Source organism: Actinia tenebrosa, unplaced genomic scaffold (genome assembly GCF_029948245.1).
Source record: "Actinia tenebrosa isolate PJP-AT-01 unplaced genomic scaffold, QUT_ActTen_1.0 PGA_scaffold13__45_contigs__length_12533684, whole genome shotgun sequence".
NCBI lineage: Eukaryota > Metazoa > Cnidaria > Anthozoa > Actiniaria > Actiniidae > Actinia > Actinia tenebrosa.
Window position 1 is genome coordinate 187,110 of NW_028292573.1, and position 24,393 is coordinate 211,502.

The following is a 24,393-nucleotide window of genomic DNA, read 5'->3' on the forward strand; positions in this document are numbered from 1 at the left end:
TACTTGATTAAGGAGGTCAGGATAACTGCACTGAGGTGGTACTTGATTAAGGAAGACAGGATAACTGCACTGAGGTGGTAATTTATTAAGGAGGTCAGGATAACTGCACTGAGGTGGTACTTGATTAAGGAGGCCAGGGTAACTGCACTGAGGTGATGCTTGATTAAGGAGGTCAGAACAACTGCACTGAGATGGTACTTGATTAAGGAGGTCAGGATAACTGCACTGAGGTGGTACTTGATTAAGGAGGTCAGGATAACTGCACTGAGGTGGTACTTGATTAAGGAGGTCAGGATAACTGCACTGAGGTGGTACTTGATTAAGGAGGGCAGGATAACTGCACTGAGGTGGTACTTGATTAAGGAGGTCAGAACAACTGCACTGAGGTGGTACTTGATTAAGGAGGCCAGGATAACTGCACTGAGGTGGTAAGAGGAATGAATAACTATGGGGATACTGCTGCACCCTGAAGATGTTGTGACTTGTGGGGATACCGCTGCACCCTGAAGATCTTGTGACTTGTGGGGAGACTGCTGCACCGTGAAGATCTTGTGATCTGTGGGATACTGCTGCACAGTGAAGATCTTGGGACTTGTGGGATACTGCTGCACCCTGAAGATCTTGGGACTTGTGGGGATACCGCTGCACCCTGAATATCTTGGGACTTGTGGGGATACCGCTGCACCCTGAAGATCTTGTGACTTGTGGGGATACCGCTGCACCCTGAAGATCTTGTGACTTGTGGGGAGACTGCTGCACCATGAAGATCTCGGGACTTGTGGGATACCTCTGCACCCTGAAGATCTTGTGACTTGTGGGGATACCGCTGCACCGTGAAGATCTTGTGACTTGTGGGAAGACTGCTGCACCATGAAGATCTAGGGACTTGTGGGATACCTCTGCACCCTGAAGATCTTGTGACTTGTGGGGATACCGCTGCACCCTGAATATCTTGGGACTTGTGGGGATACCGCTGCACCCTGAAGATCTTGTGACTTGTGGGGATACCGCTGCACCCTGAAGATCTTGTGACTTGTGGGAAGACTGCTGCACCATGAAGATCTTTTTTTTTGGCAAATGAAAAATATTATCATCAGGGTGTTTTTGCCACAGATAAACCTCTTTTTTTAAAACATTGACATTATTCATACTTGGTTTTAAGATAGTTGTAAGTGAGGTCACACCACATGGTGAAATAATGGGACTCTTCTGCATCCAATGGTACCCAACCATGTTTATCCATTCGACACATGACATCTTCCTTGTTTCTGTCTGATGATTCCAACCATTTTTCGAGAGACACATTCCATTCAAAAAATGTGCATCTTTTCCTATTTTTAACTCTGTGAGCTGTTTTCCAGTTTGTTAGCTTATCAAATTCCTCAGGATAACCCATTAGCACATGGTAATCCCCAGATGGGTATCTTCTAGCAGGCCTTTCCTGAAGATACCTTTTCACTTCTGTATTCAAGCCAACAAAACATGAACTTTGGATTTGTTCAGGGTACACTTCTTCAAGGGTTTCAATCTAAGAGATGAAGAGAAAAAGTTAGCAAAGGAATTAACTTCCAAACATGATGTTTGGCAAATAGACTGTTAAGTTCAATTTTCACCTGGTCTATAAATGGACTCATTAAAGTCTTAGATCGTTGCTTTCAAGCAAATCTTATTATTGACAATAACATATTTAATCTAACATACTGATATCTCAAACGGAAAACAAGCAAGCACAAATGCATATTTACTTAACTGTATCAGTGTAGCAATTATTAAGATATCATGGGGAAAAAACTACTTGTCTTTTTGAAAGACATTCCCATCAAAGTATATAATAGTTCAATTCTTAAAAACAAAGATTTTGGATTTTGACATTTGAGTTGTCTAAATTCATCACATTTTCAATTTCATCACAAGGAATTTAGTTTTTGACAGACACGAAACTGTAAATGTGTTATGCATATAATATGCATCTCAAATTGAAGGTACTTATGAAAAAATCAAAAAACATTTAATGGACAACATTATTGACAATGACTGTATAACTTCTGAATAAAGCAAATGAAATTTAACACTGACATTGTGTGGCAAAATATAAATAAATAAATAAATAAAATTTAAAAAAAGAAGAAAAGAAAAGAAAAACATTCTTCAAAACGTTTGTCCCATGATACCTTAAGAAATGACAAGGCTTCACTTACTTCTTCTGTTGCTTCCTGAGGAGGTTTCAAAAGATTCAGCAGAAGATAATCTGTTTCTTCTTCATTTCTGGATATGGCTGGAAGGGTAATAGAAAAGCAATGATTCATAATTGGAAAAAGTAATGTATATTACTGTTCTTAAAATGTAAACAAAACTAAGGTAAACAAAACTAAGGTAAACAAATCAACTAAGAGCTATTACAGTGTACCGCTAAATGGATTTTAAAGTCGAGTTGCAATTAACACAAAATATAAAGACAATAAAAAGATATGAGAAGCTCCTATATATTTCAATTGTAATTATAATAGGCATTATTAATACCTGTGGCAATGACATTTTCTGAATCTAGATTTACTGGAGAGAGTGGTGGTAAGCTCTGATAGTTAAAGATATCATCATCCTCATCACATGAATTAGCATTGCTCTTATCAGGCTGGTCACAACCGATGGGTGGAATGACTGAACTTTCAAAATGCAGGTCCACCTCCATAGTGCATGAAGGGTCTCTACCATTTAAGATTATCTGGCAAAACGATCTTCTTATGTTAGAGATAGAAGGTATCTTGAACTGTAATGGGACACCTGAAAAAAGGAATTTAAATTTGAACACAAATTATAAAATTTGTTTCCATTGGTGTACAGACATAGATTTATTTCAAAAGATCACATCTTGACAGACTAGCAAAAAATCTCACTCATTTTCTTAAATCCTTCATTGGCTGCATTCTAGACATATAAAGAAAGAAAGAACAAGGTAATTATGTCCCAGATTGTTTCTATATCCATGCACTTGAAAATGGGCATAAAAATTAAAAGAGGATATCACAATATACAGTGTTATATTCATGGTCATATATATCAAGGTACGCACCCAAAAAAAGATCCTAAATAGGGTTGCGGAATGGACATTCAGTCATGTGTTACTCAATATTATAAGCACAATAGAAAGTAAGGATTTTTTTTAAAGTGTGAAAGAGAAACTAAAGTTAAATTTACCTGATGCAAATAATGTCATGAAGCAGAGAAGATAAATTCCACAATCTGTTGAACTTGACCCTTGAGATGGCATTGTGTTCCTTTCTTCTGTGCTCAACTTCTGAAAGGATCCCAGGTCAATATTGCCTTCCTTGAACTTTGTTTCTAACAAATTGAACACAACCCAGTAGGTCTTGGTTGAGATGTCAATCAATACACACCACCAATGGCCTGGACAGTGGATTGGGAAAATAAACTTCTTATATTGGTCAAAGTTGAAGTTTTTAATCCTCCTTGACTCTTGCTTGCTAAGGTAAGACAGCCAAAATGTGTCTGCAGCAAAAACATGTTGGTGTTGTGACATCAAGTATCCGCCGAAATAATTAACAATCTGATCATTCATCAGATGGTCAGGCTTTAAGGACCTAAGATCTTTAGCTGTTACAGTGCCATGCCTGTCGGAAACAACAGTTTCACTTGGAATTGGACTGTCATCTCTGCAAATTTCATCAAGACTACACACAAAATCCTTTCTTGTGTGGATATCTGGATGGTTATCGACGTCAAGGGGATTGTTTGCTGACCCAGGTCTTGAAACCTTGACAACTGCAAAGTAAGTATTCTGCTGGCACTCTCGCTGAAGAAAGAGCATTCCCTGTAGGACTGGTAAGGTGACAGGATCTGTTCTTCTGCTATCAAACAATGTCACACAATCTTCATGGAAGGTAAGTGCTACATAGTGATGTTGTTTGATTCTTACTATTAGTGAAGGGACTGTACAACCATCAAAGATTTGCAAAAACAACTTGTAAAACTCATCAAGAGAAGAACTTGTTAATCTGCTGATAAACACTCCATCTATTAGAGCCCTTACTGGTGCATCAAGCCTTTCAAAAACCATTTTCTTCATGATTGCAGCCTGTTCCATAGCCACAATACTGTAGTCTCCATCTAAACAGCGCATTGGTTCCAGAGTCATTGCAAAATTGCCACTGATGACTAGTTGCTTTAGCCATACAATATCAGCAGCAAGGTCGAGATCATCAATAGTGAAAACAGGGGAACTACCAGGGGTCAAGGATAGAGCATTGTTCATGGCACATAAACCACAGTAAGAGCTAATACCTTGGACCTGCATCCAAACTCCTCCAGAGTTTTTTACCCGAACCTGATTTGTCACATTTTCTGGGCCATGGTTATGAACTACTTTTATAAGATAATTCAGATTCTGCTTAACATTAGCATCCATTGATAAGCAGGTTGAGAGGAGGTCTTTAACATTCTCGGAAAATTGATGATGCTCATCAAAGTCCAATGTTTTTAACAAACACTTGCTCTTTAGCTCTTGCAATGCAGATGCAGCCGTCTGGGATAGAGGAGCTGGTTCAGCTGCAGCCTTCTTGGATTGAGAGGGTTCAGCTGCAGCCTTCTTGGATATAGGAGATGGTTCAGCTGCAGCATTCTTTGATTGAGAGGGTTCAGCTGCAGCCTTCTTGGATATAGGAGATGGTTCAGCTGCAGCATTCTTTGATTGAGATGGTTCAGCTGCAGCCTTTTTTGATTGAGGAGATGGTTCAGATGCAGACTTATTCAAGTTTGAGGAAGAATCATTCATCCTCTTTCCTTTGAGAGACAGAACTAGAACTCCATCATGTTGTTTTTCAATTAAACCTGACTTCAGAGCAAGCTGCAAGACCATTTCCTGACAACAGGAATGGTTGCATGGCTTTACATCCTCATCATTCAGGCAATCAAAACAGCTTGAAAGATGATTCATGGCAGAAAGATTCTCTGACAAGTACTCACTCAGCTTCTTTTTTCTTTCTCTCTCCCAGTAGAGTGCTCCATAAAGAAAGTACTTGAATCCATGATTCTTCAGCTCTTTCATCCCATTGTCGAAACACTGATGGAAGTGGGAGGTCTTGGCTTTGTGTAATGAAGAGGAGACCATTGCTAAGAATCCCGCATCAAGAACATTGCAGTAATCCTGAAACATTTTATCAATGTTTTGAAGACTCTTTGGTGAATTTTGGCTTGCTTTCCTCCTTAACTTGGCATCATACAACTCCCCTCTTACCAAAGAACCATAATCAGAAATAGAGTTGTGCAGGTCTTCAACAGAAAATTGGCAAGTGCTGCTTGAAGATGGAAGTAGAGACAACTTAGGAGAGAGCTTTACCATCTGACCACCAAATATGCACTTGACAAACACTGAATGGCCTTCCTTATCCTCAACGCTTACACTGTACATACCACCAGGGAGCACCTCCTTGATAACTCCAACTTTATTCAGTGTTTGAAAGGGATCTTTTTTCTTTAGCTTGGTTTTTCCCTCCTGTTGAACCTGGTAAATAACTTGATCACCGACATTAAACCTTACAGCACCAGCCTTTGACCTTTTGATGTTCTTTTGAATGGTGTACTCAGTGGCTTCAAGAACGTCATATCTCAAAACCTGAAATTCTGAGCTATTCACACCAAGAAATTGACTTATGTTAGCCACTTCGAAGGGACCAGAACATTCTTCCACTTCTTGTTGCTCTGAAAAATCGTCATCATAATTCAAAGCATTTTTTAGGAATCCGACAGCAATATCAGGCAGATTACCAAAAGAAGAGGACAAGATGACATCTGAACTGATGTCAATTTCAGGAAGCGTAACTTCATTGCGACATTCCATTCCAAATTCTTCCTCATCAAATTCAAAGTCACTGAGGCTTGGTTCTTCAAGAGAAGACACCAAAAACTCATCATCGGGGACAATATGTGTAGTGACACTTGATGGCTCTCTGTTTCTGTACACACGGAATGGAATGTCATTTATGGTACTGTGCCACCTGTTATTAAGGATGTCGGCTATGCCAGATACCAATATTGGCCACAAATTGGCTTGCTTTTCTACCCCAACACATTGCAAAAACCTAGCCAAACATCTTTTCACTTGCTTATTCAAATTCTCTACTTGCCCTTGAGATTGAGGATGGTATGGTCTGCCATGGATGAGCTTGATGTTGAACTCCTGGCCAAGATTCTTTATTACACCAGCAATGAACTCACCACCATTATCTGACTGTAGAATAGTAGGAGCTCCCTCTTTGATGAAGAGTAGCCTGAGCACTTTATATACGTCTGCTGCAGACTTTGATGGGATAGGGAACAGCCAACAAAATTTTGAAAAACAACATTTAATGGTTAATATGTAGCAATATCCCCACTTGTTGGCTGCCATGAAACTTCTGTGCTTTTTTGGAGCCATGTCAATAAGATCACACTGCAGGCGCTCATGAGGTCTAAATGTGCGAATTGGAATGGGAGGTGGCCTGCTTGTTGCTGGGAGAGGTAAATTCACTCTGCAGCTGTGACATTTAGAGAGAAAGCATTTTATGACTTTGAAACTTCCCTTAAATACATATTTGGAAGAGAACAATTTGCTCAGTGCATTAATGCCACCAGTTAGGCAAGTGGTTGAGTCCTCTGTAGCTTTAATGTAATGCAATTCTTTAAGAACGACCTCCATGGACTCCTTGTAAAGCAGTTGTTTAGTGCAAGTCACCTGACCTTTAACGTAGGTATGTATCCTAACAATAGGAACACCATTTCCGTCAAACTCTACTTTGTCTTTGTCAACCTTTAATGTATATATGGGCCTCTGAGTGCAGTTACGGTCATACAGTCGTTTTCTGTGCTTGGTATAAAAGCCTTTTATCTTTGCCAGCTCATCACTGTCAAGAACATCTTTAGACGTTGATGAATGAGCAGGGGTGAAATGAAGGACAGCAGCTGCAAGCAATTCATAATCTGATTGCTCACAAGCATTTAAATTCACATTACCTACAAAAAATATGCATGTATATTAGATTGGCAATCGTTATCAAAATCTGATTAAGGTGATTGACTACTTTTAAACATTTGATTTGAGCCCATGGTGAGCATGCAAGGAAATATCGTTGAAAAAATACAAAAACGTATGGAGGAACCATATATGTTTTAAACTTCAACGGGACAAAGCACTCAATATGGGACCCTATATTTTTTTATATATCTTTGGACTTTCTAAAGGCCTGTTTACACTGGTGACTTTTGGGCAATTTATTTGTATAGTCTTATTCAGGAAATAAAGATTATATACCATTACAAATAAAGGATGTATTTCCAAAAATTGCCAAATACATTGCAAGTGTAAACAGGCAATACAGCCATAATTGTTGTATTGCAACTCGCCATTTCAAAACTTTGATTGGATTTTGGTCTTTTCTGAGCCGTCAATCATCTGGTGCCTATGCATATAACCTTTGAACTTATGCCACTCTTGTTGAAAATCTGAACGGCTCAAGAATATTCCAAGGAGTTCTAAACGGAAAATGATTAACAAGTAACTGTATTCTTTCTACTAAGTATTGTTGGTCTTATTTTTGCTCATACTCATAACCTCAGGATATTTGAGCTATGAGTTCTCATTCCAGCACTGACAATGTCTCACGACTGTTGAATTAGACGAAGCATACTATAAAAATTAGCTTTTGACTTGTTTCTTCAAAACATTTGACTGCAAATTAGCTCTGTTTGTATTTGAAAGCAAATCATTTCAGTGGTTTTAATAATATTTTGAGAATTACAAATGTTTCAAGCTACTTTACGTGTAATATATACAACATGAACGGTTGATCTGTATGGGATTTAAATCCTATGAAGTTTGAACGTGAATATTGCATCTTGCTTATCAAACGTCTAGGATCATAATCTCATCTGGTACAGATTTTTTTAAAGTAAAGAAGTCATTTTAGCTAAGAAAATTCAAGTTAAAGCTTATGCAAATGAACAGGATTCTGTATCCGATTTCCAACGCTCTTCACGGTTATGATTTTGTATTGTATTTGGTTCATAATTATGCATGAGTTTGATAAGTATTATTACGAACTGTTGAAAGCTGAGAAATAGAGTAAGCTTTTGCCGACTCAGACTGAAAGCCTTCTATTAATCTGGAATCAACTCTTCTACCTTGTAATAGGCGTCAGTTTAGGCCCAGTTTAGATGTCGAATTTGATGTGCCATATTCAATCCCTATTTTAGTCAACTACAATGATTTAAATGCAGCAACTTGATTTAGACATCACATTTGAGGTGTAGAAACAGTTTGAATTTGATTTCAACAGGTTGAAGTTGAACATGCTGGGGGTTTCATTTGCATAAGCACCAGATGATTGACGGCTTGGAAAAGACCACAATCCAATCAAAGTTTTGAAAAGGCGGGCCTCGATACAACAATATGGCAATATTGTGGAAAAAATGTAATAATCAAAACCTATGGAAAAGATGACATGCTTTTGTTGTCATGATTTCAACATGATTTTCAGTTAAAATTAAATAAACAAAATGATAGATTTTGGGCTTATTCATTACAATTGTTTTCAAACATTTTATTTCAGTTATCCAACAATAAGTTTAACTCAAATCACTCTTTTTTCATTTTCTTCCAATCTTATGTAGGTGGTGGTATTCAAAGTTCAATCTCAAAATCAAGCTTGTGATGACACCCCATTTTCAGGTTCATTTTTGGAATTAGCATTTAATTCTGCATCAAATAGCTTGATGTCACCTTGAGGTACTGGGATACATTTACATGTATGACCACTATATAGACAGAGAGGTGGATATTACACTTTATCTTTTGACTTACCACTAGTAGATGTGTCTAAAAAATTCTCCTCTTCCTATGAGTAAAAAAACAATTCACAATTCAATCAAAATATGATTTATATGCAATGTTTGTATAATACATGACACAACTATTGTGCATGTTAGGTACATTCGTGATCATTGAATGGAAATGGAAAAAAGAAGTATTGCTTTGAATCTTATAGTTTTTTGTTCTCTGAAATTCTTAAGATTCCAATGGCTACATTCTCAAGCTCAAAAGCTTAGAGTGGAATGATTTCCATATCAGCTACTTCAAGTCATGCTTCTTCCTTATGCAAGTTGTGAGACAAGAATATATTTCAACTCGACTGAATAATTATTGTCAGTTGAAATTGTTGGTTCATACATTGAAATGATATATTTACGACGGTAAGATAAAAAATTCCATTATGATTGCTTTGCATCTTATAATTTTGTATATTTACTGTTAGTTCTACACATCCCATTGTAGATATTCTAAGTTTAATGAGGTAGAAGTTGATGAATTATCTGAAATTCCTTTACTTATTCTTATATCTGATAACAAAATATTAAAAGCTTCATTTTTTTATGTATTTGTCTTTAGAGCAAAAACATTTCATATAGACTTCCGGTGCTTGTATGCAGGTAATGGGTCTGGTTTGTGTGGTATGATTTGTTTTACCATATAAATTTGAGTTCAATTGACCTTGTAAATGTCATGTCATTAAGAAAGATAATAATTATTGTAATTGACCGTACGAATTGTCAACGAAAAGCAACATACTATCTCTTTGCTTTTCCTAAGTATACACCTTTATATAGTACATGTTCATAGTCTTGGTGCTTATTTTCTATACTTGGATTTGCCTGGCAAAATGGCTTGTGGATTTACTTAATTCAGGTAATGGGTCTGGTTTATGTTTGATCTGTTACGTCGACAGTGTTCAATCACACAAATAGTTCGGTACCTTTATATACTTTTATATTTTTATTATATAATTTGCAATATAATAGGTTTGTAAGGGGAAAAAATACAATACAAATTGATACAAATTCAAAACGATAATTATTATCAAATATATCTAGTCTGCAGTCTGCGGTCTGCGTTTGTCCGACACCGTACTGATCTTCGGTTACTAAATATACTTCTTTCAAACAATAGCTGATTTGGAGAATGAGCAGGTTATCAAAATTACATACGAGCGATTTATAACGTTCAAAATTCTTGGAATCTTTTAAACCATTGTTCCTCTATTGTCATTGCTTCGTTCGTAAAAGACATGCTTAATTCTGAGACAGAGCGGCGAGATGTTCAAAGTTAAAACGATCCCAAGTCTTTATAACATAAGATTTCTTTCTTTAGTAAGTTTTAACACTTCGACCGAATTCAGACATATAAGTTTTAGTTAAAGCCTCTTTTCAAATCTATTAAGAATTACTCGAAATTTATAAAACAACGGGAGGTGAGATTAACAACATTTAATTTTTGGATGGTCAGCTTCAGCTGAAACGGCTAACATTACAAGCTGATTATTATCCGTTCTAACCCTAAATGAAAATTCATTTATATGTTCCCATATTTATAAACAGAATTTCAATGTATACTAACCATGGTATTGTATTCAAGAGTAAGACAAAAAGAATTCTTGATGAAACGCTTGAGGACACAATAGCGAATACTGTACGCACTCAACTGGAAGATAAAAACGTGGTCAACGTGGTCTCAACTATGTCTCCCCTTCCCCCAAGGGGGGATATTCAATGAGTCGGTTTCACCATGCATTCTGATTGGCGGATAAAAGCACGTCTTCTATTGGCTAAGAGCCATTAGGTCAGTTGTGCCATGGAAGTCCGTTTCGCCACGCTACAGACGTGACCAACAACAAACAAGATGGCGCCCATGCGTTTCTACTTCTACTTGACACAGGGAGCCCATACAGTAAGGCCCTTCTTTTTGCAGAACATAAGCACGTGATTACTGACTGGCAAAAATTCTCAGATTTAAAATTTTAAAGTTTTAATGGATTACTATAATGTCATATATCCAAAACCTTTTTTCAAAATGTCATATTTCCCTGTTAACATACTTTCGATTTCAAGATACAAAGCATCTCTAAAGTTTGTTTGCCAATCAGCAGAGTATTCCCAAAATTAGGACCTTTGACAACAAATCAATGTTGTTTCTTATAGGTTGCCTGTGGTGTGTAACGCACTTTCTAGTAGAGAGTGCGTTACCAACGGTTATTGATTTGAATTTAATCGGCTATCAATTGTTTAATATTGGCAGCAATTATTTTTTATTTGCAGCAAATTATATAAAAATGCAGCAACTTTATTGATTGCTGCATGTCCCCTGTGGGCCACCGTACTTCTGCAAGAGTACATAAAAAGTGCAATTAACCCATTGTAAGTTGCCTAAACCAGCGAGATAAAGAATATATGAACCTGGTAACTAACTGGTATGGTCGGGCCGGGCATGGGAACCTCCCATCCCCTTTATTTGTATAGTTTTTTTAATAGCTTTTTCCAGTTTTATAGTTTTTACTTTTCGTTGGCGTAACTTAGCAACGCTGTCATGATTTTGACAGCCGCTCTCGTCAAACAATGTTTGGCGCCATGGTGTGTTACATTTGTTCATGCGCACTACATGTAATCGGTGAAAAACCGGTTTTAAAACTGGTTTTGTTCCGGGTCCTAGCAGGGAAGGAAAAACTGTGCCTGATGTCTTGAATATGCGTTTTCAAGACCGAGGGCACAGTTTTTCCCTATCCGGACCGACTATAGGACGGTAAATAACTTATTTATTTTATTCCCGTTTTTTTTTTTTTTTACTTGTTTTTGTAATCGTTTTGTTTTGTTGTTTAAAGCGGCAAAGGATATCGGACCGCGAGCGCGGGCAGATACTGAGAAAATACCGCCCGCTCAAACAGCCAATCAAAACACACGATTTTTTAGGATACCGGACCGAAAAAAAATAAGGGATACTCCTAAATCAGGTTAAGGGATACTCCTAAATCAGGTGGAGGGATACTCCTAAATCAGGTTAAGGGATACTCCTAAATCAGGTTAAGGGATACTCCTAAATCAGGTTAAGGGATACTCCTAAATCAGGTTAAGGGATACTCCTAAATCAGGTGAAGGGATACTCCTAAATCAGGTGGAGGGATACTCCTTAATCAGGTTAAGGGATACTCCTAAATCAGGTGAAGGGATACTCCTAAATCAGGTAAAGTATATATATTCTGACAAGGGAGGAAACTACAGTCGCCATATTTGAACAAACAACTCACTTTAAACCACGATTTCATCGTCTTTTAAACCTCGACCTCAAGATGATCCTTAATATGGGGGACTCGATTATTTAAAACTCTTTTGGCTCTTCCTCCAATATTTCTATGACCGAATTTTTCGTGCAGAAAGTACATTAACCTGATTTAGGAGTATCCCTCCAGCTGATTTAGGAGTATCCCTTCACCTGATTTAGGAGTATCCCTCCAGCTGATTTAGGAGTATCCCTTCACCTGATTTATGAGTATCCCTCCAGCTGATTTAGGAGTATCCCTTCACCTGATTTAGGAGTATCCCTTCACCTGATTTAGGAGTATCCCTTAACCTGATTTAGGAGTATCCCTCCAGCTGATTTAGGAGTATCCCTTAACCTGATTTAGGAGTATCCCTTAACCTGATTTAGGAGTATCCCTTCACCTGATTTAGGAGTATCCCTTCACCTGATTTAGGAGTATCCCTTCACCTGATTTAGGAGTATTCCTTCACCTGATTTAGGAGTATCCCTTCACCTGATTTAGGAGTATCCCTTCACCTGATTTAGGAGTATCCCTTCACCTGATTTAGGAGTATCCCTTCACCTGATTTAGGAGTATCCCTTCACCTGATTTAGGAGTATCCCTCCAGCTGATTTAGGAGTATCCCTTCACCTGATTTAGGAGTATCCCTTCACCTGATTTAGGAGTATTCCTTCACCTGATTTAGGAGTATCCCTTCACCTGATTTAGGAGTATCCCTTCACCTGATTTAGGAGTATCCCTTCACCTGATTTAGGAGTATCCCTTCACCTGATTTAGGAGCATCCCTTAACCTCATTTAGAAGTATCCCTTCACCTGATTTAGGAGTATCCCTTCACCTGATTTAGGAGTATCCCTTCACCTGATTTAGGAGTATCCCTTAACCTGATTTAGGAGTATCCCTCCAGCTGATTTAGGAGTATCCCTTCACCTTATTTAGGAGTATCCCTTAACCTGATTTAGGAGTATCCCTCCAGCTGATTTAGGAGTATCCCTTCACCTGATTTAGGAGTATCCCTTCACCTGATTTAGGAGTATTCCTTCACCTGATTTAGGAGTATCCCTTCACCTGATTTAGGAGTATCCCTTCACCTGATTTAGGAGTATCCCTTCACCTGATTTAGGAGTATCCCTTCACCTGATTTAGGAGTATCCCTTCACCTGATTTAGGAGTATCCCTTCACCTGATTTAGGAGTATCCCTTCACCTGATTTAGGAGTATCCCTTCAGCTGATTTAGGAGCATCCCTTAACCTCATTTAGAAGTATCCCTTCACCTGATTTAGGAGTATCCCTTCACCTGATTTAGGAGTATCCCTTCACCTGATTTAGGAGTATCCCTTAACCTGATTTAGGAGTATCCCTCCAGCTGATTTAGGAGTATCCCTTAACCTGATTTAGGAGTATCCCTTAACCTGATTTAGGAGTATCCCTCCAGCTGATTTAGGAGTATCCCTTCACCTGATTTAGGAGTATCCCTTCACCTGATTTAGGAGTATTCCTTCACCTGATTTAGGAGTATCCCTTCACCTGATTTAGGAGTATCCCTTCACCTGATTTAGGAGTATCCCTTCACCTGATTTAGGAGTATCCCTTAACCTGATTTAGGAGTATCCCTTCACCTGATTTAGGAGTATCCCTCCAGCTGATTTAGGAGTATCCCTTCACCTGATTTAGGAGTATCCCTTCACCTGATTTAGGAGTATCCCTTCACCTGATTTAGGAGTATCCCTTCACCTGATTTAGGAGTATCCCTTAACCTGATTTAGGAGTATCCCTCCAGCTGATTTAGGAGTATCCCTTCACCTGATTTAGGAGTATCCCTCCAGCTGATTTAGGAGTATCCCTTAACCTGATTTAGGAGTATCCCTCCAGCTGATTTAGGAGTATCCCTTCACCTGATTTAGGAGTATCCCTTCACCTGATTTAGGAGTATTCCTTCACCTGATTTAGGAGTATCCCTTCACCTGATTTAGGAGTATCCCTTCACCTGATTTAGGAGTATCCCTTCACCTGATTTAGGAGTATCCCTTCACCTGATTTAGGAGTATCCCTTCACCTGATTTAGGAGCATCCCTTAACCTCATTTAGAAGTATCCCTTCACCTGATTTAGGAGTATCCCTTCACCTGATTTAGGAGTATCCCTTCACCTGATTTAGGAGTATCCCTTCACCTGATTTAGGAGTATCCCTTCACCTGATTTAGGAGCATCCCTTAACCTCATTTAGTAGTATCCCTTACCTCAACCGATCCACACTTGATCCTGAGATGAGTCGTACTTTCGAGCTCGAATTGCGCAATAATAGTTTCAGTGTCATAGCAATGGAAATAACGCACACTTTTTTTATGGTGGTTTTAATTGCGTCACACTGTCGTGCCAAAAGCAAACTCTATGTGTCCCATTATCGAAGTGTAGGGAGAGGATGGGTTGAGCAATATTTAATATTTTGTGTAGTTAATTGTTAATTCTAAATTGGAATATGACAAAAACTTAATAAGATAATCACTTTGATTTTCTAATATTCAAATTCATGATGATATTTTATTAAAAAAATGAAAAATATAATCTGGATCCAATGGGGTTCGAACCCACTTTCGAAAATTGTGTGAAACAAGATTTAAAAAATGATTCTACTTTGCCATACCCCCGAGACATCCGCAGAGCTGAGGCGGCGTATGGACTTGGGACCTGACGGCGATTAAATCCTTCTGCCCTTGGGTGTACGAATTACCAAAGAAAATGTTCTATCCAAAGCATCAGGGGAGAGACCAGACGGCCCCCAGACGATATCGGCTAGTCCCTTGCATCTCTGCCACTCATGGAATCGGTTGAAAATATATTGTTAAAAAGTCTAGTCTATCTGGTGCATTGTTTTCACGGCTATTGTTATGCTGATTTACCTGAAACCGTGGTCCAGTGGGAAAAACGTGGGCTTCAATAACACTGAGTCAAGTCCGGTTTAGAGAAATTAGTACCTGGATGGGTGACCTGAAACTTAGGCCTACTTAGTTTTTTGCAAAAATTTTTTCCTGCATTTTTCAATCGCTTACAAAAAAAATTCGATTTAGTTGGGAACTGGGCGAAAATTAAAAACTACTACCATCCAATCCCTGCCCAGCTCGTGTGTATCTTGATAGAAGGTTTTCTAAAACACAACAAAAAGTGTCGTCCTTTTTTTCAAATGACCATATTTAAAAGTATCCTTTTATCGTTTTCTTTCTCTTGTAAAATACGTCCAATAGCGTACATTCAACTCAAAAAGTACGGTGGTTTTTTTCAATAGAATTCAATCTAAACCATATAATACAGTCCGTGAATAGTTGAATTAACTGAATCCACTTCTGTTTTTTGCCTAGATAGTCATTATTTTGAGAAAAGATCCAAAAACCGTGTTTTTGAGACATAATTTGTATGGGCTTACATGAGGGGGCGTTAGCTTGAAATCGTAGCTGACCAAATGTTAACAGATTTTTTCTGATGATCAGCGCGCGAGATTTTCAATAATCACCTGTGTATTAATAGGATCCATATTACCAAACTTTAAATTTATTTACTTATTTATAGAAACTTCCATCTAGTGAATTAGCAAAAATATAAAGGAAAAATAGGGCCTGACGAAAGAACTATTTGAAAGGTAGCTGAAGATAACAAATATTTACGGAGCAATGAAGAATTCCTGCGCTCAGTTGAAATCACGAGGTGGAGGAAGAATTTTAGACAACTGCATTAATCGGAAACTATTCAGCACCGCTGTCAATCTAAGACCGGCTTACGTAGTCATAATTGAGTCAAATTATCCTCAAATACTTCAATTATTCGGACTTTGAAATATTGGGGCGTTTTCATCCAAGTGCCCCTTTAATTAGTAAACTGTCAAAGGACTTGGCAGATAAATTGCATATCACCTCTTGGTGAGTCAGTACACTGTCATAAAAGGATAAAACTTCTATAAATTACGTTAATCCTTCGAGTAAAATGGACAAGCAACTGTTGAAACATAGTGTGATGCACAATTTTATTTATTTTGAGCGTTCGTATGCTTGCTTGTTACATGTTCTAAAAATACTGGCATGAATATCGTGATATCTGCTTCTTTGGGCTTCTTTTAGATGTGTATAATGACCATACAACATCAATGTTAATGAATACACAACACATATATGATCACTGGTCGTACTAGGAATGCCAATAGTCTTAATTTACGCGCAAATCGTTTTCGTACATGTCTATTTAGGAATTCATATTTTAATTGTGTTGTTCCACCATGGAACAACATACTAGACATACGTAAAATCAAAATTCTCTCCAATTTCAAAGAACGTCTGTTTGCATTTTTCATTGACAAAATTCACACTTGTTTTGATACTACTAGGATTCAAACTTGGAAAATAGTATGCCCTTATGCCTTTTTTTGGCTGATGATATATCAACATGTATTATAATACACCAATTATTTTGTTTATGGGCCAATTTTAAAAAAATTCGTACCCGCGACTTAGTACCCGCCACACGCGACTTGTTACCCGCCACACGCGACTTAGTACCCGCCACACGCGACTTGTTACCCGCCACACGCGACACGCGACCAGTAGAAGTCAAACTCTTATTATTATAACGTTAAAGAAAACCGATTAATTAAGAAATATAAAATTTGCCAAGACAAGCCCCTCATCCCCCTCGTTTAGTTTTCTGGATTTAATCGAGCCAGACATCGCTGTAGGAAACCAACATTCCCTTTTCAACTGAATTTTATTTCAGTATTTTTCACATTACATTAGTTGTTTTTTCTAATCTAACATTAATTTTTACCCACTTTAATTAAATGCTATCACGGCAATGGTTAAGCTAATTAACATATAAGTTGTTGATGCACTAGCTGCACACAGGCTACTCAACCAGTGGGGGCTAAATAACCTGAAAAAAGTGAATAAAATGAAATAAATCATGCTTTCTGATATGATTATACCGGCCGTAAAAACTTTATCATTTTTGTGTCTAGCGCATATTAATTATAAACAGTAGACACTATGCCATCGAGTTTACCCGGATAAACTTCATATCCTATTTAAATAGCGAAAAATATAGTTAAATGACATACGATATAACTGGCATAAAGTCCATCCCGGTGTAAGGGATGTAAAACTTCGGAATTCGCAATATCTAGAAAGAATTTATCGCAAAACACGTCCACTGAATAGCCCACCTCCGAGATATGCTTCGCTCGTCACGCACAAAGGTTTCAGTATGAGGCTATACGCGCTAAATGCTCAATCATTCGTGACAGGCGGTAAGAATTAATCTAATTTAGCACGTAGCCTCATACTGAAACCTTTGTGCGTGACAAGCGAAGCATATCTCGCCCGGGAGATTCAACTCTTAGTTTTAGTCTGTGGTAGGGTATGTAAAATCAAAAATTTAGGTTTGGGATAGGGTTTTGAGGTCCTGGCGGCACACCCCTACCCAAGTTGGGCCCCCCCCCCCCCCCCTCCCGGGATATCTCGAAAGTGGGCTATAGGCGAGTTCGTGCTACACGAAGCATGTCAACAATGTTGCTTCATGAATGATTTTTACGGAACAGATGCGATGTGAAACTGACTCAGATTTTTACCGTGACAAATTGATATTTGAGCGGCCCTTTAAAGGGATAACTGAGCTCCGTAAGCAGAATATTAAGCCCTGGATAACTGCAAGTGAATATTTTACATATACATGATTCAATAATTTTGCTGTGTATCTATCAGCAGTGGACAAACGTATTCCCTGCAATCAGAGCCTATTTTTCTTTTGTTTTGGTGGAGTGAGAAAAAAAAATCTGCCGATGTAGGACGTTATACTTGTTGCGCCTGCGTGGCGTAACTTAGTTACGCTGTCATGATTTTGACAGCTGCTCTTGTCAAACAACGTTTTGCACCACGTTGTGGTACATTTGCTCACGCGCACTACATGTACCCGGTTAAAACCCGGGTTTAAAACTGGTTATTTTCGTCCACGATCGTGGACGGCAGTGTATCAGGGGAAACGCTCTACATCAGCAGAGTCTCCCTCCTCCCCGCCTAAAAGAAGGAAGAGAAAGAGGAGAGAATCTGCTAGCAGGGAAATACATGTACTCATCGAGTGCTTATTTTTTAAATATTTTGTTGCTGGTCGCATCCTCGGGCACCCTGTGCTGGTCGATGCTGGTGGCGTTGTTTCTGGGCCATGATCAAGTGGCAGGTCCAGGATTTTTAAAAGGGGTGTGACTTATAAAAATGGGAAAATTTAAAAATATGGCGTCTCAAATTAAAGTAAATTAAAATAGCTTCAAGTAAAACATAAGTGAAGGTTCATCTAGAAAAAAAAAATTTCAAAAAAAGATTAAAATTCAACAGATATTTTGGATCTTTACCTTATTCGCGGCACCCAATGAGGTCAACCCTCAAGCTCGATGAACCGTCCCGGTATTTAGGACTGGGTTCGAGTGGCTGAAACCTGAAGTAGCGCGCCTTTATGACTGTAGGAAGATCAACTTCGTTGACGTCACTTCCTTTTACTGGAGGGGGCCTGTTTGAATAGAACGGCTGCAAAACGAAAGAAGAGGTCAGGATATTTCACTAGTTACGAACGCAAGCCAACGAGAAGTCAAATGTTAGCCCACGTACACTCGAAAACAATGTCTGATAAGGGAATTATATTGACACGGTGGGATTTGTCAGCCTAACAACTTCAGGCAACACGAATTTCTTCATGTAAATCGACCGTATGGCTTGCTTAGGATTGTAAATGGCAGCTAAAACGTGACGTAAGCATGTATAGTAAGCGCGCTACAGTTGTAGGGGAAATTTAAATTAAATTAAATATGGTAAAATGTTGACGTCATAATTTATTTAATGCAAAGGCATAATTCAATTGTTGTCTTACTCTGCAGGGGGATGGTGAGCCATTTGAGATACAGTCCCAAGTGTTTCCATCGTTGCTGTAGAATAATTTGATCTGGTTCGTTGTGTCGGGTTTGGTGGGATCCCCAGCGAACAGCACCCTAGAAATACTAGCCGCTTCGCCTAAAGAAACACAAACAAAGTTTAACCATAACCATGAAGCCCAAGGTTTATATCTCTGTATCCTAGAACATAAACAGCATAGTACTCTCTCGTCTTTGTGTGATCCCTCTTTGAAACATGCAGGAGACCATATATAGGGCACAAATTTATATTAAAAATATATAGGAGAAAGAGAAACTTTGTGCCCTAATGAAACACAGTGTAAAGCTAACTCCAGAGTAATATAGAAGGATTTGGTAGTGTTCTGGTAGTGTAGTTTGTTAACGCATTGGACTAGAATGCCGAGGTCGGGGCGGAGGTCGTGCGTGGGTTCGAATCGATATCCCATCTAGGGCACAAATGTTCTCTTTTAACTATATATGCATATATATATATATATATCATGTATATATAGTTGAAAGAGAAAATAGGGCAAAATGTTCTCATATTCTTGCTGTACCAACAAATCACATACTAGTTCGACTGCTTGCCAACGTGGCTGTCCTGATGGGTGTAGTTGGTTAACACTGCATCGGACTAGAATTCTTTACTACCTGTTTAAGGCTTTGCTAATCGTTTTAGAGACACCCATGCCAGTGTCGAGCATTTCAACAGGTATTTGAGGGAAGCGGTGTATGCGCTGGTATATATACGTCCACCAAACTAAATCAATAAAATTGGGTCCCTATTTTAGACCATTGTTCTGAACTTGCAATTAAGCTGAAAATCGAACAAAGTTTGTTAGATAAGCCTAAACAGTTCTGTATGCAGAACCAACTCACCCAAATCAACGGTCAGCTTTTGATCATTGTCCAGGGACTTGGGTATCCATGGCTTGTTACACAGCGAAGGAAAACCAGCATTCCCAGATGTAGCACTGAACGTAGCACCTTTGAGCAGTGAACCACAACCTTCTGTAAAATATTGAAATAAATCGAGCTAGTAATTTCCACTTGAGGGTTGGGCTTATATATTATGATTCGTAAAATAACACCTTTTTGATAACGCCCCCTTAGTGTTCACAATTGCAGAATATCATCCTTTTATATAAAATGAACCAATGAGAAGCAATCTCTGGTATTCATGCTTGTAACCATCATAGATCATACGTCTTGGGATCTTGACTGGAGAGCACGAGTTTCTCATCCAATTACCAGTTCCCGGCGGCTTTTCGTTCGTTTTACTTATTTGCCTGGCTTTCTACCATATTTAATTATTATACATTTTACTCACTATCAAAATGTTTGCTTGTCACGTGACTTAGTCTCCTACGCAGGACAGGGACACCACAACAGCATACAACAGCCAATTACTTCGTGGGCCATGTAGTATTAGCACGGGTATTGAAAATGGTCGTCACCAGTTTCTTAAGTCGGTCTTTTACGCCCTCCTTATCCAGGGTTATATAGTTAAGACAGACGGGGCCTATGGCGGTTTTAAGTCCTTGTCCCGTCCGAGAAGTTTAAGACTATAAGTGCTGGTCCAGCCATAGCTTGAACCCCGACCTCCCGCACAACAGACCGACGCTCTTATCAACTGAGCTATCTGGGTAGCAGTTATAATCAATCGGTATGACCGATCTTTATACACCTAATTGAAAAAACGTTGTCGGGTTCAAAAAAGGTTATATCATCAAAGCTAAGACCGAAGAGGAGCATGGGAAGACAAACAGTTATGCTAATTTCATGCGTATTGCAGTTTTCCCTTCCTGTGCACATTTTATGCATCATGGCTTTGGCTTGTTGTTAATCTAGGTCGACCGACTTTGCTCTACTGTGCATTTTTACATGCAAATATAATACACATTTCGAAGTACCCAAAATCCTTTTTGGTCTTAGCTTCGATGATATGACCTTCTCGAACCCGACTACGTTTTTTCAATTAGGTGTATATTCCAAAATTGATCGAGCTACGTATGACCAAGCTTTTGTTTGCTTTCCTGGTCTGACGATTGCTTGGATGTTCGTAATTTGTTTGTTCTTTCCGTTCGTTTTTATTTGCTTATACTTTGCATACGTTTGATTGTACATTTTGGTCCAAAAAAAAACTTCAACCTTATCTAATTCAGGAAACGGCTAACTCACAGATCGAATTGACGAAAAACGAATATCTAGAAACCAGCAGAAAACCCTCGAATCACATTGGCAACTAACAAACTCTTTTTAGTTGTGATGCCGATCAGTTCAGAAATATTAGAGCAATACCCAAGAGGTGAGAACCGAGTTTGCTGCCACTACGCCACCTTTGATTCGAATTTCCAAAAATTAAAAATCACATTTGTAAAGAAACAAACATGAGCGCGAGACAACGCCTATAACAGTATTACAAAGAAAAGGCTTTCATGCTATATGCAAGCTATTTCAATATAATCGGACATACCTCTGTTGAGATCCAGGCTGACTGCACTTGCAACAAAAAGAGCAAGCAAAACGAAGATCATCTTGACGCGGTTGTTTGCCGTTTGCTTTTCGGTATGATGAACTGTCTACATGCAGCTACACACTTCCACACTGTGTGACAAGGTTATGATATAAGCATATTTATACTTTCAAGAGCCCTTGTAATACGAAAAGTACAAGGTCACAATCAATGTCACCTTAATTTCGATATCCCGTGATTTGATTGGCTGAGAGCAGCTGTCTTTCGAAGAGCATCAATACGCGTGTGAAAAGTTTTTTCCTCGTCCTAAAAACAAATAATATTCAACGGGGGAGTGGGGATACTCGCATATATATATTTGCAATACGGGTATGTGCCGCTGGATAAGGTATGGTTTTTGGCCTTGCTACCTTACACAGGGTATACCGCCGGAAATTCTTTTAAACAGGATCTATAATTTTGACACAAGATCGTAAGTTTCATGTTTTTGTGTGTCTTGGATAGGATACTATTGTAGAAGAAACGTACTTTGACAACAAAGCGCCTCATTATTCGGTCCTAACAAAGTTTATCAGATCCTTGACGGCTTTGTTATTAAACTCCTATAATAACACTGGGTGAGATGCGTGCCTTTTATAGGGTATACAGGTATGGATTTGTCACTCTGAAGTATCTTGAATACTTGGTCAGGGTTTTATACCTGGCACATCCCTATCTAAAACATAACGGGGTCGAGTACCCCCATCACCCCCCGTGAATATCCAACTCTCTTTAGGATATTTTTTGAGACCAATATTTCACCGACTTCCTTCTGTCTCCCTAGCTTGAAAACATTCTTCATTGTTAGATAGTGCATATGGTATTTATCCCAGCTTTATTAGATTTAGTCTTTAATTACCATCACTTAATTCTTATCTAATCGTTCCTTTTGTCTTATTGCCTTCTTCGAGTGTCAGCTACTTTGAAATATTAAGCAAAATTTCTAAAATCGTCTATAATGATTGTGCTTTAATGATTGCTAGTTGAAAGGTGTGTAATATAACTTTCTTGAGGCCACTTTACAGCAATATATAAAGTACAAACTGACAAAGTGAGTAAAATACAACGCGTATGGAGTGCATACCACATATTATCCGTGAAAATCTTTGTAACAAATTGAACACATTTGCACACATTAGTAGGTTCAGTAGCTCAGTAGACCGTAGACCTACAAAACTTTACACTCATTGGTATAATGTTGTTAGTTAATTAATGACTGATATATGGTATGCATCCTAATATCATCAGAGCTATATTTATACGTTATATCTATTAACGCATTCTAGAATATTCTACATTAAATGGTAAATAACTATAGTGACTTGAAAATGTTTAACCGACTACCTACGAAGATATTGCAAATGCATGTGTGCTGTCACAGGTCGTGCAGGGTAAAATAGAAATAGAATGTTAGGCAAATAGTTAGGTAATTAGAAAAATAAAAAGGAAAGGCAGGTAAAAAAAGAGAATGTGGAATGAATGAGAAAATACTTTAGTGTATGATATTAGATCCAAAGTCTATGCATTGTTAATGAATGTGATCCATGATAGAGTGCAAACAATATAACCGTGAAACTTTAGTAATGCTAAATAGTGCAATTTTATGCAAATTCCATTGTTTTCTGTTGTTTAATTAGCAATATTTTGTACTATTTGATTAATTAGTGTTTCACGGATTAATAGTTTGCACTCTATCCAAATGCATGGACTTTGGATCTAATAAGCCTTTTCATAACTTAAGAATTGATTCCACTGCGCATGCGATTTTATCCCGAATTTCTCACCTTCTTTTGTCTAAACCTTCTTTTGTTCTTAATTAAACAAAAGAAGGTGAGAAATTCGGGATAAAATCGCATGCGCAGTGGAATCGATTCTTAAACTATGAAAAGGCTTATTAACATTGTAGTAATTTCTCATTCATTCCATTTCACTCTATTTCTTTTCTTTATTCTCCGGTTAGCATCCAGTGTTGGATCAAGGTATAAGCGAAAGCACGTGACCCCAGAAGAAGCATTTCATTGGACCATAAAGTCATGCATTATCAATGAGGTTGAGAGCTTTATTTGCAACAAGACTTTCAAAAGACATTATGAGGACAAAACAATGAAAAAAGGAGGTTTGGAAATGTGATCTAAATAAGCATGCATTTTTGGCATCTTATGCTTTGAATTTTCTCCAAGAATTATTAATAGTTTGAGAAGCAATATCAAGCACCTCGAAGTTGTTAAGCTCTTAAGAAATGAAGATTTTGGCTCCGCCTTAATTTTTCGACTTACTTTTCGGTGTTTGGATCGGAAATTGCTTAGATGAAGCTGACTCTTTCACTTGTTTGATATATTACATCGCATGTCTAGACAACTGAATGAGGCTAAAGTCACGTTTACAGGCAGATCTCATTAAACATCTAATTAGATTGATATTCATTTTCATCTATGTCACTTTTTCAGCTGTTCATTTACCACGACATTTACTACTACTATGTAGGTCTACGCCGTTGAGCCCCTCATTTGAAGCTACCATTAAGCTTTTCATATCGTTAATATATTCTTTCTCTCGTTCAGTTTGCATATCCTATAGAGAAACTTAGGTGTCAAGTGGTGGGGGTTTTGAAGCCCAGGGAAATAGTGGTGTTAAGAGATTAGTATTCATAGTGACTCTCTATATAAAGCATACTATGAGGCCTTAGTTTGTCTTGTTTACTTGTTTGAAGAAATCTGAAATTTGAAGAAAGCGGAAATCTACCGAGTTCTGATCTACTAGCAATATTTGACGCTTTTCTATTGATACCAAGGTAATATTTACAATAGCGTAAATGCACTTTTT

At 38.2% G+C, this 24,393-nt stretch overlaps 2 protein-coding genes and 1 long non-coding RNA gene across 3 annotated transcripts; 1 reads left to right on the top strand and 2 right to left on the bottom strand.

Annotated features, from left to right (window-relative positions):
• Positions 1-959: 959 nt before the first annotated feature.
• On the bottom strand, positions 960-10,538 carry LOC116296936 (uncharacterized). The gene is made up of 6 exons (XM_089028599.1): positions 10,442-10,538; positions 8,852-8,885; positions 3,196-7,005; positions 2,521-2,781; positions 2,199-2,275; positions 960-1,528 (listed from the first exon to the last, which is right to left on the bottom strand). Exons 1-6 carry the CDS (start codon positions 10,442-10,444, stop codon positions 1,142-1,144), a joined length of 4,572 nt encoding a protein of 1,523 aa, XP_088884725.1. The 5' UTR covers positions 10,445-10,538; the 3' UTR covers positions 960-1,141.
• A 6,328-nt stretch (positions 10,539-16,866) lies between these two features.
• Positions 16,867-21,666, bottom strand: LOC116291022 (contactin-associated protein-like 2). Its single transcript, XM_031698145.2, has 5 exons — positions 21,532-21,666; positions 19,935-20,066; positions 19,034-19,173; positions 18,522-18,693; positions 16,867-17,050 (listed from the first exon to the last, which is right to left on the bottom strand). Exons 1-4 carry the CDS (start codon positions 21,590-21,592, stop codon positions 18,523-18,525), a joined length of 504 nt encoding a protein of 167 aa, XP_031554005.1. The 5' UTR covers positions 21,593-21,666; the 3' UTR covers positions 16,867-17,050; position 18,522.
• A 227-nt stretch (positions 21,667-21,893) lies between these two features.
• On the top strand, positions 21,894-24,255 carry LOC116291024 (uncharacterized). Its single transcript, XR_004196532.1, has 2 exons — positions 21,894-22,003; positions 23,531-24,255. It is a non-coding gene; the product is annotated as an uncharacterized LOC116291024 (long non-coding RNA).
• The last annotated feature ends 138 nt before the right edge of the window (positions 24,256-24,393 follow it).

Bases quoted from the DNA above. Each gene is read 5' to 3' on its own strand.
- LOC116296936 (XM_089028599.1), bottom strand. The intron at 2,782-3,195 runs GTAAATTTAACT...TCCTTTTTTCAG, and splicing joins CATGACATTATTTGCATCAG to GTGTCCCATTACAGTTCAAG. The intron at 2,276-2,520 runs GTATTAATAATG...TTACCCTTCCAG, and splicing joins AGAAAATGTCATTGCCACAG to CCATATCCAGAAATGAAGAA.
- LOC116291022 (XM_031698145.2), bottom strand. From the start codon at position 21,592: ATGATCTTCGTTTTGCTTGCTCTTTTTGTTGCAAGTGCAGTCAGCCTG. The intron at 20,067-21,531 runs GTATGTCCGATT...AATATTTTACAG, and splicing joins CAGCCTGGATCTCAACAGAG to AAGGTTGTGGTTCACTGCTC. The intron at 18,694-19,033 runs GTAAGACAACAA...TTCGTTTTGCAG, and splicing joins GCTCACCATCCCCCTGCAGA to CCGTTCTATTCAAACAGGCC.